The sequence below is a fragment of the Pongo pygmaeus genome, chromosome 14 (genome assembly GCF_028885625.2).
Source record: "Pongo pygmaeus isolate AG05252 chromosome 14, NHGRI_mPonPyg2-v2.0_pri, whole genome shotgun sequence".
NCBI lineage: Eukaryota > Metazoa > Chordata > Mammalia > Primates > Hominidae > Pongo > Pongo pygmaeus.
In genome coordinates this window covers 80943205-80963444 of record NC_072387.2, presented here as the reverse complement: position 1 = coordinate 80963444, position 20240 = coordinate 80943205, and the positions used below count along the sequence as shown (strand labels likewise).

Below are 20240 nucleotides of genomic sequence, written 5' to 3'. Positions count from 1 at the left end.
AGATGTATACATAGCATAGGTCTGTGTTTCTCACGAAGCTTTTGTGATTAGCTGGTTATTTAAATTACTAATTGACATGCAGAAGTTGAATGCTTGAGAGAAGTGTCTTAGTTTTAGTTTGGTTCTTTTTCAATTAGCTTAAATTATTTAAGGTGAATAAATCTACTGCAGTGATTTAGTTTCTTTTAATAGAATCTCATGGTACGGTATAAATTAGGTCAAGAGAAGTCATTGGACCAGTATAACTACAGACATTGCGTCTAAAATGAAGAGATGTTAGGAAAATTGAAGATTTGCTATGACTTACAGATGTTTTGAAGCAAAGTAAAAGTTCTGTCAGAATACACAAAAGGTTCACATTTCTTGGCATGTTAGTAACTACACATTTCTTTCTGTTGGAATAATGTTTTTGCAGCAAAAAGAGAAGTGAATAATGTAATACTGCACGTTGGTAATTCTTCCTGATATATAATTGCTCTGTTCCTAGGTGAGATGGGTTGAATATAATAATCAAACCTTATAAAAGAAATAGATTCAAACCTAAACACCATTTATTTTTTGAACAATAAGGTGTAAAGTCTCCTTATAATCAGACTATCTAAGTAATTTGTCTAAGTCACACTCAAAGAATTAAGTAACTTGACCATGATTATGAAATTCTGCCAAGATAAGGGCTTCATTCCCTTTAACATTCCACCATCTAGGAGATGACAACCATTTGAGACTATGGACCACAACTCATATTTCATTTGAATCTTCCTTATCACATGGCACTATGTGTTTTTCTAAATTAACTAGGATTGTTTTTTTCCGTAGTCCAACTTTAAAATTGCAAACACAAACCTACTTTTCAAAGCACTACAACTGGCCTCTCACTATTCACATTTTCTTTGTAACCAAATGAGGAAAACACTTACCTTGTAGGTTGATGATGGAGCTTAAATGAGATGTAGTTATAAATGTTAGACCTAATGACAAAGAAGTAAAAAATATAATGCCTCAACCACTGGTTTCTCTGTTCCTATTGTTAACCAGTGACTCTGCATGTATATTGTTCCTAGCCCACTCAGACTTTGACCTCCACTTAGAAAGAATACTCTGTGTGTGTGTGCGTGTGTGTGTGTGAGTATATTCTTTATTCTATGTGTGTGTATATATATGTATGTGTACATATATTCATACATATATATGTGTATATGAATACATTTCTTGCATGAGTCTTTTCCTTGAAAAACATTTGTTTATTGTATCAGAAGACTTTTGTGGCCATGTATTTTCCAGCTATTTATATTTAATTGGATGGCTTATCCCAAACAAGACTTACCTGTAAAAACAGCCACCTCTTTTGATTTTTTTTTGTCATTTTCTGTCCTCAACAGTAAACTACACATGGACAGACCCATGTGGTACTTGGAATCTGGAAAAAGAAAAAAACAACTGAGACATTGAGGTAGAAATGGATTTAGACAAGGATTTACATGATATTGAGAAAAGTAGAACATTTGAGATTATACTTAGACTGAAATGCCAATGAGGTTATTCTTTTGCAGGAAATTATGATTATCGTATCTTTTCCTCTTTTCACTTATTATATTGCCTGAACTATCACCAATACATTAACAAGAAGCCTCTTAACAAAACAAAAACATCGTTTTAGAATTTCACACACTTTCAGTCACTCTCATGCTACTTAGAGCTACCAGCATGGAGTCAATTCACTAAGTAATTTTGGGTGATGGGTTCTGTGAGTAGTAAGAAGTATTGGGCCTTAGACCAACATGAAGATATCTAATGCCTAGTTTATTAAATAATTGAAAAAGATATAATGAGAGGGGTGCTTAAAAGAAAATTAGAGTCAAGGCATATCTAGTTCAATTTGTTTCTGGTTAGAATTTGTTTTATATTCAAGATATGCAGAGAAGAATAATTTATTTACTCTTCTTTTTTTTTTCTTCCTCGTTGTGCCCTATGTAATATATAGGATTCAGGCACAAATTATATTGTATTTCACCAACAGTATTGGTTAAAAGTTTTGTGCATAAAGTTCAATGGCCATTGCTTCTGTGGCAGATACACTCTAAATTCTATAAAACTGAAACACAAACATTTAGATCAGATTTCTAAGTGGAGTCAATTTATATTAGTATATTTGTGACATATCTGAGTGTCTATAACTTCGACTTTCTATACAATCCATAAGCTACTAGAGCAAAGGGGGGTCATCTGTTTCAAAGACTCCATAGTTTACTGTCTTCTGTACTTTTTATATTTACTCATAGAGTCTGTGTGGTCAGTGCTGAACTGGGAGTAAGGAGAATTGGGATTACTCTGTGATTATTTAATGGTGTGACTTTATAGAAATGATTAACCTCATTGCCCCTAAGTTTAATCATCAGTAAAATAAAATAGTTACATTAGGTAAAGTCTTTCTAGTCCCCAAGTTTTATAAGTTTAAGACCCCAAGAGGTTGTTTAGAAATATTTTTCTAAAGGTAGTAATGTTAAAGGTGGAGTAAAAATTACGTATTTAAGACCTCATAGTGCCAAGTTCAACTTTTTATAAATTAGGTAACAGTTGATTTTAAACCAAATTATAGTAATTTAAAAGTTTTTATTGATTACGTTTCAGCCTGATTCTGGGTTAGTGATCAGAAGGTGAGCTTTTCAAAAGCTTTCATAGAAGTTCCTCAGTGATTGATATGGCCAGATGACCTCCCTATGGTGTTCCTTCTTTCTTATTTCACTTCTATAACCTCTTCAGTCTGAGAAATTGAGATTTTAAGCTATCCAGAAAAAGAATGCTAAATCTGATGTCTATTTGATTTATAAGTCATTATTCATATTATAACGACATCTTTCTTACTGTATGTATCTCCAAATTAGTGGGGTTTTTTTGTTGTTGTTAGTACAAACATTTGAAAAATCTAATTCAATCAGTTGAAAGACTCAGAACTGCTATAGGGAGTGTTTCCATTAATGGCCTCAAGGATCAATTTTTCTTTTTCTCTGCAGAATACAAATGTGTTTCAAAGGCCAAGAAAAGTCAGTCTAATGGACATTAAGAGAAAAGTTCACACTCAAAATCTTCAGTCTAACCAGATTTACAATGAAGTTTTTCATTCCATCTGCTTATCATTCTGGTTATTTAATCATTTAAGAGTGAAGACACGCATGTTTCAATCACAATTTTAATTTATTTAGAAAGCATTGAGAAATAAAATAACTGAAAGTTAGTGTTAGTTTCTGACAGCTGGTATTTAAATAAGGATAGGAAGAAAACAGGGTGAAAAAAGGTACTGGTGTTTTCAAATTGTTATATTGAGCCAAGAGTTCTTCTAAGACTTGGAGTGATTTCAATTGAGTTGTAATTCAAACTCATGTGGGGCTTACAATGCACCTTCAACAGAGTTTTGCAAAGAGTCTATAGGAACTGTCAGGAGCAGAAAGATTACTTCACAGTAATGACTCTTGAATTGAACTATGCTTTTTGATGTTTTACTTTCTGAATTGAATTGTTGGACAAGATTAATTGCACACAGTGAGAGTTTTAAATGAATGACTATGTAAAGCATTAAGTTTCTCTGTATGCCACTTGGGGAAAATAGCTGAAAGGTTTAAATGAATAAGTGTATTTAATGCACAAAATGCCTGAGCTAATTTTAAAATTCTTTTGCTAACATCCTTATTGAAAATAGAAACCCACTTTATTCATCTGTCTTGGTTATATTGCTCTGGTTGAAGTAATTTAATATTCCTGCTTTCCACTAATCTTCTAGTTCAACAGAAGTAAACAATAGGTTTCATAAATTAAAAATACACTCTTCTGAACATGCTTATAAGATTAAAAAAACAAGGCTGTAAACATTTATGACTGAAACAAACTAGATTGTTCAAATACTGCCATGATGTATCATGTATATCAATATGGCACTGATATCAGTTAGAATGCAAACAAGGTTTTAAATGATGTGCCCCTTCATTTCAGCTGGAGAATCCGCTTCACACCATCTGCCTATCAGATGGTTAGGAACCAGGACTGCGTATTAATGCCACATGTTCGATTTTCCTCCTTCTTGTAATGGTTAGATTCATATTGCTAATAGCTGTGCATGAGCACTGTCGATGAAATTTCTGTGACGGTGGAGTGATGAGATATTTATAAGCCGCCTGTCTCTCTGAATAATCAGTAGGAAGAATGCCAGACATAAATAACTTATCAATTCCAGAATATTAATAATAACTACCATTGGCTATAATCTACTGCACGTTTAAAATGGTTTTGTTTAAATGTGAGCAAACTAACACAAACTAATAACGAGTCTATCATATGGAAAGTTTGAATACGTAACATCTCTTGGATATAACCCATTTTATTTAACTATTAAATTTGAGGAAATGCATTTTATATGGAATGCAAGGTAAAAGTAGACAATATATCAAACATTTGGAAGTCATCTTGATGTCTTTGAAACCAAAGATCAAAGATTGGACCTTTCAAGTTAATGAGCAAACAAACAGATCAGAGAAAGAATTTGACAGCAATATGTCTCTTTTATTGATATCTATAATCTACAGTTGTAATCTTCTATTTATAAGTAAGGGTACTAACTTATTTGAAATAAATAAAATGGAGATAGTGTTCCATTTTTTAAAGAGAGTGATCAATATTGTATAATGGCATTTGAAGAATTTAAAGTCCGTTTTAATAAAGGTTGAAAGCAGAAGAAAAACACTATCTTTAAAAAGTGAAAGAATGTTCTAACTAGTAAAAATGCCTGCGTCTCTTCCAAAAGATATATCCATGGGTTGATTTTAGAATATAGAATTTAAACTAGTGAAGGCTTTGTATTAATACAGCATGGAGTGAAGATTTAGTGATTTTATGATAAATCTGATCAATGTAGAGAGCCAAATCCAATGATTTGATGGAGACCTGATTTTTAGATATCCACTTGCCAAATGGCTACATTCTCACCCTATGCTGTTAGGTACTTTTTGTCCTATTTGCACTTTTGTAATTGAACAAAGGTAAAACTAAACATAGAGACATGTTGGATCGTATGAGTTACTTCACGGTATCAGTGAGCATTTATGGAGGGGGAGGGCTTGATGTGTGCCCAGGCTGTTGCACGTTATTTCATCTTCATTCTTCACAACACACCTGTGAGGTCAGAATTGTTATCCCTCCGTTTAGAGAGGAAAATTTTGAAGCATGGGACATTATATAACTTGCTGTGCCATCCCAGATAAGTTTGATGCATCTTGTCCAAAGTTTGCATGGCTCTTTGGGTTGTCTTTTTCCCCCCAACCACTGTATTATACATATTTCTTATAAGAGAGTGAGTCTAGACTACAAATAACTTCTATGCTGGTCACTAATTTAGCAAGAATCTTAAAATGCTTTAGTGGAATATCAAAAAGTGAGAATAAAAGTAAAAGAAATTGACTAGCATGGATAAAAATGTCTAACAATAGCCCATTTTTAAAAAAATCTATAATTTACTCTGAAGAAGCAAGCATAAGTTTGTATCATAATTCAGATAGTAATATGACAAGCCATGTTTCTAAGTTCTGTGTAAAAATTTACTCATTCTTTTAAATTGCAAGTGATGGTTTGTCAAGATTCAATAGGAAAGGAAAAGAAATGTAAATACATTGCACCACTTAAGGCAGGTAGTGTATTAACCTAAGTTTGATATACAGTTCTTTTCCTGAAGACCAATTGGAGGCCTAGAAGAGAGAACACAATATATGACTTATTATCTTTCCACTGAAGGAAAACTTTTTTTTTTTTCAAAGAAAACCTTTCTCAATCCATTTTTACTCAGTGGAAAATGATTTTTTTTTTTTTTTTTTTTTTTTTTTTTTTTTTTTTTTTTTACTTTGTGTTGTTTTGTTCTGTTAGAAAAGGTTTTTAAAGTCATCATTTCTTTTCTGGAAACTGATGAAGGAATTATAAAGCATCTCTAGCTAATCAAAGTAATTTAACTTGTGCTCACAGGATCTCAACCTCCTAAAAACATCTGGAAAATGAACTTTAAATATGCATTAAAGTTTCTCCATTTCTGATGATAAAATTAGATTTAGAATCTTTTAAAATAAAATTTAGACTTCCTTTGACTTCTCAGTTCAGTACATTTTTGTCTTGGTGTAGGAGATACTTTTATGCAATGTGTTTTTATGCAAAACCACAGATTCCTTAGTCCATTTCAGAAATATTCTGTGGATGTGGGCTTGGAGAACATCCCTTCTGTCTTTATCATGCACTGCAGCTGATTGCCTAGTTCTGAGGGAGAAATGGGTTGCTTGAACGAAAAAATGTAAAAGCAGGGTGGGCACAGTGGCTCATGCCTGTAATCCCTGCACTTTGGGAAGCTGAGATGGGTGGATCACCAGAGATCAGGAGTTCGAGACGAGCCTGTCCAACATGGTGAAACCCTGTCTGTATTAAAAATACCCAAAAAATTAGCCAGATGTAGTGGTGGATGCCTATAATCCCAGCTACTCAGGAGGCTGAGGCAGGAGAATTGCTTGAACCCGGAAGGCGGAGGTTGCAGTGAGCCGAGATCCCACCACTGCACTCCAGCCTGGGTGACAGAGCGAGACTCTCTCAAAAAAGAAAAGAAAAGAAAAATGTAAAAGCAGTGGTAATTTGTAGTATAAGACAATTCAAAGTGGGATATGGAAGAGGGGGGAGGGTAGCAAAAATTTCCCTGAATCTGAAGACAGGGGAGAAGATCTATGATAAGTGAAGAAAGGAAGGAAAAGGGTGTAGCAAATGTTATGGGTTGCCAGTGTTTACACCAGTGGACAATTCTTGATTACATAGAAATGTTGTTATAGTTTATATTCTCTGTTTAGTATAGACCAAAGACTTAAGTTATTTTGTGAATTTATTACATGAATTTTTTTTTGTTTTTAAGGCAACTTTGTTTGGGAACAACATATACAATGGGACCTCTATTTAAGGCTAGTGTATAGATTGTAAGCTATGTTTTTAGAGACAGGAAATTGGAAGGGATTTGAGAATTACATCAGGGATTTGAAAGGACCATTGCAAGGCCAACAGGAAGTTCAATAAATGCAGAGTGGGTTGAGGGTGGTGAATCTTTTGTGATCCTCTCCAGCCCTAGGCAACACATACATTTGGAGAGTCATGCTTTATATTAAATTAATGAGATTTGTTATTCTTAGTATATACACACTTAATGTAACATAACAACAATGTTTTAAATTACTTTCCATTGACACTGCCAAAATAATGACCATGTTTCTCCTGTGGCTTTCCATGTAATCTAATTTGATAAGCATTTGTTCATTCAGTGACAATATGTGCCAAGCACCGCAGCAGATGTTTGGTATATATATACTAAGAAAGTATTTCTGCCCTTCTGGCGCTATGACCTAGTTAGAGGTCAGAATCCTAATCCTACCCTCCTTGGCCCCAGCCCCCAAAAGAGAGCAATAAAGAGTTTAAGAGACTGTTTTTCTCTACTGGAATTGCTGATTAAAATGACCTGTAGAATAGTAAGATTAACCAAAAATATACAGTTGCAGAGACCTCAAACCAGACCTGATGATTCAGAATCTCAGATGGTAGGGCTGAGCTATTTGCATAGTTTAAAACTCCATGGGTGACTCTGATGCACAGCTAGGGATGGCAGACTCACATACAGCAGGGGTGATGCAAACACAAGCAAGTGGGGTAGATTGGGGAAGGTCAGGTACAGCTCTTTAAAAGAGTAAGCCATGAGCTGCTTCTTGAGATGTTGAGAGCTCTTTCCTAGGTAGATAGTGAAGAATCAGGAACCTGAGCCTCCAGCTCTGAGCACATAATATTCAAGTGATGACATGAAGAAGGCATAGGCAAGTCCAGGGCCAGGACATAGAGGGCTTTTCTGGAAAGTGAGAACAGAGTATGGAAAGACTGACTTAAAAGAAGGAATGAAGTTGTTTACTAGTGAAAAGGAAAGAAGGCCTATGTACCTGGAGCACAGAGAGCAAGTGGGAGCTGGAGGAGCGGGAATACATACAGATAGGCAGGGAACTGAGAACAAAGGGCACTGACAGCCATGAGAAGCACTGGACTGGATCCTAAGAACAAGCATTGAATGTATATTCAAATCCTCACTTTCAGGCCAGGTGCCGTGGCTCATGCCTGTAATCCCAGCTCTTCAGGAAGCCAAGGCAGGTGGATCACTTGAGGTTAGGAATTCGAGACCAGCCTGGCCAACATGGTGAAACCCCGTCTCTACAAAAAATACAAAAATTAGCTAGGCATGGTGATAGGTGCATGTAATCCCAGCTACTCGGGAGGCTGAGACAGAAGAAGAGCTTGAATCCTGGAGGCGGAGGTTGGAGTGAGCAGAGATCACGCCATTGCACTCCAGCCTGGGTGACAGAAGGAGACTCTGTCTCAAAAGAAAAAAAAAAAAAGGAAGAAAAAAGAAAAAATCTTCGCTTTCATGAGGTTTGGCTGACTATGACATGGATAGTAAGAGATTGGAGATGGGGAACGTGCTATTATATTGAGCAGGACTCTAAGAAAGAAAAGATGGGAACTTGTACTGGTGGGGAGGGGCAGTGGGAATGGAGAAAATTAGTTGAATTGGAAAGATATTAAATAATTAAAATTAAGAACCCATCAAACAGCCAGGTGAGTTAGTGAAACTAAAATCAGCAATTGTTGCATATGTCATAGCTTTCTTTCTGCTTTCATAAAACTGGGCTAAAAGTAGAATATTAAAAAGTGTTGTAGTTAAGTTACAGCATGTAAAAATGTGTGAGTGTGTGTGTGTGTGTGTCAGTGACACACATATATCTTTTGGACTTTGTATTAGAAATGTAAAACTGGGAAAAGCTGTCATAGAAAAATAAAGGAGTACTATAAATAAATCAGCTAAATAATAAAATCATAAAGAATATTTTTAAAAGTCAAGGGCTAATCTAGTCACCTAAGGACAAATGTGATTATTCTAGCTGAGAGGGCTGTGTCAGGCTACAGATACTCTGCAGAAATTATAGTGAGGCCAAGCCTTTCTTTTTAACAAACTAGAATGAATAGCATGCCTAGCTTTTACTAAATATGATGTGGCATTCTTCACGTAGTTTATCTTATTTATCCTTATATTTTTTCTTGGGGATTAGAATGGTTTTACAGGTGAAGAAAATTATATTCAAGATAATTGGATGGTTGGTCCAAGGCCATATCACGCATAGTCATGGTTCCTGGTACTTAATTGGATTTGGATCTCTCTGATAATAGTGAGTTGTAAGTTTACTTTTATTATTTGAATACTGTGAACAGGTTTTCCCTGCAGCACAAATCCAAGACAAAGGCTTTTGAAGTCATAAATTGGAGATGGGTCAACATCAGGTAACCAAGGAAAAATGGGATGTTCACATTGGTGACAAAACAAAATTGAGGAAGAAAGATTTGCTGGAAAACACAAAGAGACTTTTAAGAGAACAGGAAAGAAAATTTTCTGAAACATCTTTGAAGGAAATGAGTAATTGGGGAGAAAATTCAATCATAGGAAGATGAGAGAATCAGTTCAAGTTGCGACTTAAAAGGCAATGAATGTTCAGATCAAACCCAGATGGATTCTTTGAGTTTAGATTAGTGCCTTTTAAGGGGTGATTATCAGTTTTTCATGTAAAGACCCAATCTGAAGGTCTTGTTGCGTTGTGGTGAAAGTTGTCAGGGCCTCTTTGGTCTGATCTGAAGGAAAGGTGAAGTCTTCTTCTAACCTCTAAAAAACCAGCAGAGATTTTCATGGAAAAATACTTCCTTATAATTCCTTGGGCAGTAACTTATTTGCTAGAATAACTAGAAATGATGATTAGCGGGGAGGAAAAGGAGGAGAGCGGTGCTCAGGCTCTAATCCACTAGCTGGGAGTGGAAATAAATCACACGGATAAATTCAAACGGCTGGAGCACTGTAGTCAAAAATACTAAAGAAGGCACAGTAAAAAAAAAAATGGGTGGGGTTGGGGATATTTATCTTCTCATAGACTTAAGGTTTCAGAATTAGGAGAGATCATTTATACATTCCAGTGTCTGTCATTTTGCAGATGAGGGATGTCAGCCTGAAGTGAACTGACTTGGCAAAAGTTCACACATTTAAGCAAGACAAACCACTCCCCTGCTCAAAAACCTCTGCTTATTATCTCTCTATATAAATATATAAAGTCAGAACAGCATGGTCTTAATTCTGATCTTCCGAGATCTTGTCTCAAACTCTTTTTCTTTTCTTTTTGTTCTTTTTGTCTTTTTCTTTTCTTTCCTTTTCTTTTCTCTTCCTTTCTTTCTTTTCTTTTTTGGGACAGAGTCTCACTCTGTCACCCAAGTGTGCTCACAGCTTACTGCAGCCTCAACCTCCCAGGCTCAGCCTCCTGAGTAGCTGGAACTACAGGCACAGGCCAGCATGCCCAGCTACTTTTTGTATTTTTTGTAGAGAGGGGATTTTATCCTGTTGCCCAGGCTTGTCTCAAACTCCTGGGCTCAAGGGATCCACCTGTCTCTGCCTCCCAAAGTGCTGGGATTATAGGCATGTGCTACTGCACCCGGCTCAAACTCTGTCTAATTTAATGTCTGCCCCTACCCCCTGTTCTCTGGATGGATGAAGAGGAACTCTTCTGGACAACTTTCCTTGGCATAGTGGTTAAAAGTGTCAACTCCGAGGCCAGAGTGTGCTGTTTCAAATCCTGTGCCATGGTTTTCTAATCTGTAAAGTAAGGATAATAGTGATCAATCACAGAGGGTTATTAAGATGATTAAGCTACTTTTATGTCACTTAAATCAGCACTTAAATTTCATAACTAGAAGCTAAGTGTTAGCTTTCATTGTATTACATTTTATTTTTGAACATCTCGAACACTGGGAATACCAAGCTGTGTAGCAACACACGGTTTCTGCCATTGAGTAGTTCACGATCTAGTGAGGAAAACAAGTGTCCCAACAGACCATTCCAGTGCAGGATGGCATGTCCTGTAACAGCAGCACAGGTATAAACGTGGGCCAGGGGGAGAAGAAGAGACCAGGCATCCAGGCAGCTGGGGGCCATGCAATGGGAAGACTTCTAATGAGTAGCTTTTTTCAGGAGGATGAAAAGTAAAGGAAATATTTGTCATAGGGCAAGAAGGTTCCAGGCAAAAGGGAATGGCATGTGTGAAAGCACAGGCTTGAAGAGGCAGGTCATGTATGGGTAATGGTGACATCTGTGATATAGCCAGGGTGTGGATGACAACGAAGTAACTGGGTGAGGAAGTAGGTTTACACTCCTTTGTGAAACGCCTTATGGAGTCAGTTAACAGTTGAGATTTTTCCCTCGGTGTAGACAGCTACAGGGGATTTTAAGCAGGAAAGGACATATTTAGACTGGTAGATTGGTTTCTTTAAGAGATAACTGTCGCTGCATTTCCACTATTAGCCTTCTACCTGCGAATTGTGTTTCTGTTAATATTTAATTTTGGACTGTAGCAATCAATCTCCCGCTTATATCAACGTTGTTTCATTGTCTAGTTGGGAATGAGTATAAGTTATCAAAGTGTGGCATAAAGGAATCAGATACTCTAATAAATGTTTGTATGTTTGTTACAGCAAGTACAGGAACTATTAAATGAAAAATCAGAATTTGAATTACCTCATTTTTAATTTATTCTTTTAAGGTCTGACAGCAGCAGCTGCAGCAGCTGCTGCTGCTACCAATGCAGCTATTGCTGAAGCAATGAAGGTGAAAAAAATCAAATTAGAAGCCATGAGCAACTATCATGCCAGTAATAACCAACATGGAGCAGACTCTGAAAACGGAGACATGAATTCAAGTGTCGGTAAGTTTTATGTTCGCTGAAACTTATTGTGATCACTTTGCTACTGAATTGCAGTACTTGCTTTTCCAGAACAAAACTGTTGGCTACCCATTCAAAAAGTTGGCACTTTTAGCTCGAAAACACTGTATGTTTGAGGATACCATTTTGCCTCTCTAACAACTAATAATAATTGTTCATTCTAAAGGAATAATTAGCAACATTATTTTTAATTATAGGATCAACTTTATGTCTGCAACTTCTAAAAACATTCAGCTAACATCTTTCATAATACAAAGTTTAATCAAGAGAATTCTAAAACATTGAGAGTAGCTAAGGTGACAGAGAAATATGTACAAAGGAAACCCTAGACTTTACTTTTTTATTCTTTTAATCCATTTGTTATCAAGTAAGAAACTTACTACCATTGGCAGCAAAACATATAAACTTAGCCCTTTCATAGGCTGCCCAGAATACAGATTATGTTGATGATTAATTCTTTCTGTAGATAATGGTTATCAACATCTCTCATTTAAAAAATACGACTTTAATTTTCTTGATTTTTTTTCTTTCCTACCATATGGAGAAAGATGAAAAGTTAACTGTCACTGTCAAACCAAAAGGAACAGTTTTACCTGTGCCAACTATCCATCTGGGTAATTCATTTTGTCAAACACAACTTCAAATATGGGTTAATTTTTGTACTAATGAAATCCTTAGCATCTGGATGTTGTGGGGCAAAACATTTTTTTCTGCTATTGCACTTGTATTGTTTCTCTTTAAAATGCAGTGACCATGCTCAAAATATAATTAACAAGAGAAATTTGGATACTACAAGATGTATGCAAGATACTATAGCCAATGTATATTTATGAAGACCCTAATAACTCACGGCCATTCAATTAAATTCTCTTTTTCATGCAGCATTTTCATAGATTATTTCTTAAGTTAATTGTTAGCTCTCTACTTTCAATCCATTAAGACATAGTTAAGGGTATATAAAGGAATACTGTGGATTTTAGTAACAATCATTTCCACAAGAGCTATCTGGAAACATACGCAGACATGAATATTAGAGTAAAATATATAGACAAAACACAAAATACTGTTTCAGTGATGCTAAAAGGCAGCTTTTGTAATGTAAAAAGGGAAAAATGCATCTTTTCAGCAGAACTACGTAAGGGAAATTGCAAAGGACCAGCAGTAGTGGATTTGAATGGAGAGTAGGTGTGAGTGCGAGTTCCTAGAAGGGTGAAAAGACATGGAAGAGAGCCAAAAGAGATGGCCCTACAACTGCAGAGCTAAGGATAATATCTGTGCTTATGTTTGTAACGCTCCTGGAGGGAAGACAGGGAGGGATGAGGATTTTTTCGGTCATGGTTTACACACGTATATTTAGACATTTAAAAATTAAAACAGAATTGAAGCAAAATGCAAGAATTATAATTCTGTTTTTAGAACTATTACTTTAAAGTAAAAGCCTTTCACTAGACTGATAAAATGGGGCAGTGTTGGACACTTTTTAAAACAAGTAATTAGCCACTTATACATTATATCTATTATTACAAAACAATCTGGATTGTTTTCAAAATTTTAGAAAAGGAGGCTGTTCATGCAGGCTGTTCTTAATAGTTGGTTTTATGAGAAGGGATTCTTAAAATAGGCAATTTAACAACATTTAAAGCAAAACACATTAAAACATGGTATTTCTCTGGGGACTGTTGTGGGGTGGGGGGAGGGGGGAGGGATAGCATTGGGAGATATACCTAATGCTAGATGACGAGTTGGTGGGTGCAGCGCACCAGCATGGCACATGTATACATATGTAACTTACCTGCACATTGTGCACATGTACCATAAAACCTAAAGTATAATAATAATAATAATAAAAGAAAAAATAAAAAATAAAAAATAAAAAATAAAAAAAATAAAACATGGTATTTCTGTTTGAATTTTCCAGAGCAGAAGTTGGCTTTGGAGAAATCAACAGGCATAAGATAAAGAGAACATGGTTCATAATTAAGCATCAACATATTTTTCATATTTGATAGTACATGACAATATTTGTCTACTAACCAAATTGTAGCTTACTTTAATTATTTTGGTACATAGCCTATCGCAATGGCTTAAAAACAAACAATTTGAATTTTCTTTTGTATTTTAGTTGGAATAAATGACTTTTTTTTTCATTAAGTTATGCAGTTGATAGATGTTACTGCTTTTTAGTTTTGACATCCCCCATCCAACGCCAAAATGAACCAGGAGCAGAAGTTTACTTGAATTTTCCTAGAAAGTCTTAATAGTTTGAGATTGTGTTAACATAATATCGGTGTTCCTGCTAGTCCCTAAGGCATTCAGGTCATTTATATTAGATATCTGTAGCTGATTTGGGCAAAAAGATGCTATCATTGTAATTTTCATCCTATTCTCACATGCTGCTGTCCTCTAAGAATTTCCAATTTATAATATCCTTCCTGAACACCTTCACCCCAGGTATATATCTAGAGATCAAGGAAAGTGATTTTGGAAGGGATGTGGTAGCCGGGGAGGTACAAAGCAGTGGTGAAGGTGGGGGTTGAGCTGCATCAAAGATCAAAGCAGTTCCTGAATTGCAGCTTTGATGGCCACAATCTGGTTCTGAGGACAATGCCTGCCTCTTGGTAAGTGTTCAGTAATGACTTGCTCTGTGACTTTGTAAAGTATGTAAACTTTCTGAGCCCAAAACTCCATATCTGAAAAATGGCATAAATAATAGTATCATATCATGATAATTAAAATACTTGTCACATTATTTATTACAATGTCTGCTTATCAAGTTATTTGGTCATCAGTAAGGTTGGTAGATTGGGGATTGCTTTTGCTATTATTATTACTATTTCTTCAAATCTGTCCTCCTGGAAATCACCTTCTTCCTTTTTTACCACCATCAAATGCTTCCACCTGCTTTTCCATTCTCTCTGGTAGCTATTATTTGCTAAGCTGCAGGCCTGTGAGGAGATTTCAGGGCAGCTGTTACATCTTTTAGATTTTGTAGGACATTCGGTATTAGCTCATTCTAGGAATACAAAAATAATCACAGCACAGGCCCAGGACTCAGGGGCATACAGTCTATGGATGAGATAGGTAGGTAAGCAGGCAGTCATAACAGGATGTGCTGAATCCTCCAGGAGAACCAATTACCATGAAGTGGTTAGGAAGCAGTACTGAAGCACATGAATTCTAGAAGGAATCCCAAGAATCTTCAAGGCCCATATTTTAGAATACAGACTGCTCTCATGAATCTATCAACTGTTGACTCTTTGAAGTAGTGAAACCCTTCAGAGGGGTGCTACTTAAATGATGTATTGTTGCTACTCAGTCTTGCCCAAATCCGGTGACATTTTTGAAGAAAATTCAAGGCTTTTGTTTTCTCCCTCACTCATCCAGCTCATAAGTTCTGTTAAACAATTTAGGCTTTTTTTTCCTTTTTTTCTTTCTTTTTTTTTTTTTTTTTGTAGGAGCATTGTTTTTTTCCTTGATTGTAAATGAATCCTTACAGCCCCAGATAGCAGATTATGTTTTTGCTTTGTTTGGTTTCATTTGCTGGGTAAGACAACAGGATAATTTTGTATCATACAACCCTTCCCAGTTCATAATAGGAACCTTAGAAATTAGCCAGAAAAAGATATTTAAAGAAAGCTTTGACAATGGTGAATAATTATTTTATATCCCAATTTTACATGGTAACCTTGAGCTCATATCTTTCCAACAGAATGATCACTTTAGGAAGAAGTGAGCACCTGAGGATAGATCCAAGTGAGGCATCAGCACACCGAGTAAAATATATGGCCATGTCACCATTCTCCCTCATCCACAATCAATTGGATTCTTTTAGTTTAATATTTACTTGCTAAGTTGAGATGCTAGTCTGCATGGTGATAAACAGTCTGCTCTTAGCATCTGAAGGTGACCTGTCAGTTCATATGGACAAATCTCCTGCTTACTGAAATGTACAAAATAAATCATTAAAGCAGGCAGGTGCTCATTCCCAGATTTAAATCACCATAGATTTATGATTTGAATTAATGCTTCATTTGGCCATAGAAATAGATGCTGAGACAAATGATATGCACTGGTTGGGGTTTCCATACTGTAGCCATCCTGATATTGATTACTGAGATGTCTTTGCAATCTCTTGTTTATATCAAGTACTATCTTGTGACAGGTTGGCTGATATGAGCTACATTGCAGATAAGAAGGAAAAATGTCCTGGATTCTTTTTAGTGGCAACACTATCCACAACATACAGGCCAGATAAATCGCTATTTTTTTGCTTTAAGGACTGATCTACATAACCAGCTTAAAAAATGCTGCTTGGAAATTGGGACTGGGATATTGCAAAGGCGGAATTTAAAACCGGTGAACCCAAGGTCAATTTGATAGTGTCTATAGCTATGTTTTAATCTGTTTATCCTTTTTTTTGGCATTATGCACACTTTTGAGAATACTAAATCAATCACAATCAGTTTAATCTAAATAAAGGAAACTTAATTTTACTTCTAGTTTTTAAATACTATATAAATATTGACATAGTGAGCATCTCTTAATAGTTTCTATGTTATTTAAATACTTGCTAAACCTAGTATCTTACTCCCTTCCTTAAAGACAACAAAGGAAATAACTCTTTAAAGATAAATACATTAAATATTATTCCCAAGTGCAACATTTTGTGGAGTATAATTTACCAAGAGGCAGGAAAAGACTGCATTTTTACTTCTCTTAACATTTTATTTAAGGAAAACACTATGTATACAGTTTAAAAAATACTTGGAGGATTTAAGAGGGACCTTTGCCACTAGCTAATATCTGACTCATAGAACTGGTAAACAGCTATCAACAATAGTAGATTGCTTGCTTAGTAGGAAATGAGTTCATATCTATTCAAAATGTAATCTCAAAACAGATGTCCCAAGAAAATCTCATTGTTTAAACCATAGTCATAACCTTCTAACTGCTGTAATTTCTTTAAGGAAGGGAAGTATTTGTAAGACTTTAGTATTTTCTCTTTCTGAACATTGTGGAACATAGGCAAGGGTACACTAATGCCCTGATCAACAAACCTGAACACATTTCACATGCTCAAAAGATATGATTGTTTTTCATTTTCTCAAACTCGTAATCGTTACAAGAATGTAGAAGTTTCAAGTAAGAATAAGGACTTGAGTTTGAGAATAAAGCTGTCACCTTCAAGGGTATTTATCACTCCTTACTTCTTCTGTTCCTCAACCAATAAAACAAAACAAATATATGAAGGGAAAAAAAGCCAGGCAGATAAAGAGATAAAATTATCTTCTTCAGCTCACCCTACTCTTATCTTTTTTTAATTTTAACCATTCCTGCAGAAACAAAATAGTTTATGCTGGAGTCATTTCCTTTCTTCTAACAGATGTGTCTATTTGGAAGGAAAAGATTAATTTTATGATTTCAGGAAAAAGTCTTGGAGACCTTGAGAAAGCAAATAAAAGGAAACTGAGAACGCAGGCCACCAAGCAGAGCTCTGCAATTGCACATTGGATTCTCTGCCTTGGCAATGTTAATGAACCTCAAATCCTTCCTATAATTAGATGAGGGAATTGCTTATATTTTCAAACAGATGATGCTGCTATAATGAAACGATTGACAGGGAATTTAAGAGTGTCTACAGTAGTCATTTGGTTTCTGTTATAAAAAAAAAGTTTAAAAAGAAGATTGGCTTTAGACACAGGTCCTGAGAGAGGTAGTAATTTACATAGCATGCTATGACAGGTGTCTTTGTATAGTAAGGAAATAAAATGGAAGACTAGAGAAATGATGGGCAGGTATAGCAATTTTTTCAGGGAGGGGGTGTCCTATGCTTATTCTGCTTAGGTTCTTTAAAAGGGGCCGAGACTCAAGAGATGGATCTGGATTGAGTGCACAGCTGTAACTGCTGATGAGCTAATTGCTCCTTATCTCTCAGCCCCATTCATCTTCATTTTTTACCAATTACTGAGAATTATCTGTGTTCTCAGTTGGATATGAGAGTTAATCCTTTTTGGTTAAGCTGGCAGTACTGTGAGCAGATTCCAAATCAGAGGGTGAAAAAGCCAAAGCAAGCTTGCTCTAAAAATGTCTCCAGTTCAATTACAGTATCACTGATTCACAAGAAATTTGCTATTGTTTAACAGATTAAATGTAGAAAGTTTTTTTGTTTGTTTGTTTGTTTTGGTAACTAGAATGTTTCTCTGCCTAACAATGATTTTTAAGATCTTTCTTCCTGCCTGATGAGTAAACTTAACAATATTAACAGCCAGAGTCTTGTAAACGTGGAAACATATACAAGACTACCCTAAAAGTCCAGAAAGATTCTGACGCATGAAATGAGAAATATTTTAGAACTGATAGCTGTCAATTAATATATAAGTAGTTTTAATTAATGAATTTGCTCTCTGTAGCTTCACATATGGTCAAGAAAGTATGTTCAAATATAAATCTTTTCACAAATGTCCCATTAGTGGATATTTTAATGGAAGACCACATAAGCATCTCTTAAAAGTATAGGAACTGCCATGGTTTGTAATTCAATTGATTGAGAATAGGCCATATGGTTAATATCATCCCCTATGCAAAAGATATCTTCATATCCTGAAATTTTTACACAAAATTGCTTACCCCAATAATAAAAGACAAAAAATGTACTAAGCTACTATTCCATCAATTTAAATGCATTTTAAAATATTTACTATTTATGGCAATTTTTCTTCATTATGTATTTTAAGCAAGATAGAGAATTACCAGTTTGATAATGATTAGGAATGTTGTTATTAAAACAGTATGTGCACTTCATTTTCAACGGCTTTGAATTAGAGTCTAATGTGAAAATCTAAAGGATAAACGGCTAATTTAATACAAGATTATCAAAACATCATTGTGCAAAATATGAATATGTTATTGTGTGACCAAGTAAGTCATTCTAGACACAGCCAAAAACTCAAGTAGGGGAGCAGAGAGCAAAATAAGTCAGAAGATTTAGCTTCCAGTAATAATGTAGTTAATAAATAACTTAGCTACTTAGATAAGTCACTTAACTGCTCATCTTTTTTATTTAATAAATAAGGAATTTTTGCCTAATTTCTCTGTTGGCTCTAAAATTCTTTGATTTTTGAAACCTCAATAAAAGATAAAGGGCAAGAAGATATTTTTGACAGTAATTTTTAAAATAAAAAATCAGAAGTAACCATATGTTCCAAAACAAGGTGTCCTTAAGTATACTATAACATCTATTTACATATTATGCAAGCATTATATGATGGATAAGTGTTGACAATATTTATTTTGAATATAAAAAAAGGATGATGCCACTTTTTCTACCTTGGTACTATGTATCCTTTTCATTAGAGTTTGGAAGAGGCTAAACAAGAGTTAACATTGCTGTTATTGTGGAAAAATTATGAATATTAAAAAATAAGTACAGCTTAAATTAGATTATTTTAAAATGGCATGTGAGTATATTAATAACTAATCATTTTATGAAGCTCTTTTTCATTATTTTCTAGAAATTGGATAGCATTATTCTGCATTTTCTCTCATAATTTGTTTTTGATCTTTATTGTTCATGTAAAGGAATAGAAACATTAACGATGGCAACAGGTGACTGTGGAAAAATACATTTCTATATTAAAAAATCATTTTTCACTTTGAAATATTTGAACACATATTCTTAAATCCATTTCTATATGTAATGAAATCATTAGGGCATGATTTACAACACGTACTAGTTTCCTATATGAACTATTAAATGTATTTTTGATGCAGATAAGCAGAAGGCAGATCATATTTTTATTTTTTAATGTGATGTCTGTTCCACTTCATGAAAACTTTTTTTACTTATATGGACAGTTGGAGAACATAATTTGAAAATATTATGCAATGTTTTTGTTTTGATTTCAACATTGCTAATTCTAAATAATGACTAGATAATGGAGTAAACCTGTTAATTCAAGCATATCATATTAGGAAATATAAGTTAGGTGATTATATTTGACACTATATCCTCATGTAATTATAAAATATAAGGATGTATATAGGATGTATCGTATATATAGGATGTATCCTAATGAATATGTTATGTGGTAGACTCCATTACATTCCAGGAGGATGAATATGTTTTCATCAAGGAAAGTCCTGGAAATGGTCATTATCAACCTACAAAAACATGCTGTACTGTTTATGTAAAGTTTATAAAGAAAGTAAAAAGAAATCAAATATTTCAGTATAAAATAACCCCAGGTCATATTCAATTTGTTTAAGATCAGACAACTCTTATTTTCTTCATTAATATGATACTCAATTGTTTTATATTTGAATTTCATGTGATTGATGATGAGGGATTAAAATAAATATTTAACTTTGTTTTATAAAATATAATGTTTGCTA

At 34.8% G+C, this 20240-nt stretch overlaps 1 protein-coding gene across 2 annotated transcripts in view; it reads left to right on the top strand.

Moving 5' to 3' along the window:
• DACH1 (dachshund family transcription factor 1) overlaps positions 1–20240 on the top strand; it is a 429451-nt gene that overhangs the window by 222894 nt on the left and 186317 nt on the right. For both annotated transcript variants that reach the window (XM_054446972.2, XM_054446973.2), the window contains exon 3: positions 11670–11831. In XM_054446972.2, the coding sequence (XP_054302947.2) occupies positions 11670–11831 (162 nt within the window). The remainder of the gene's footprint in view (positions 1–11669; positions 11832–20240) is intronic.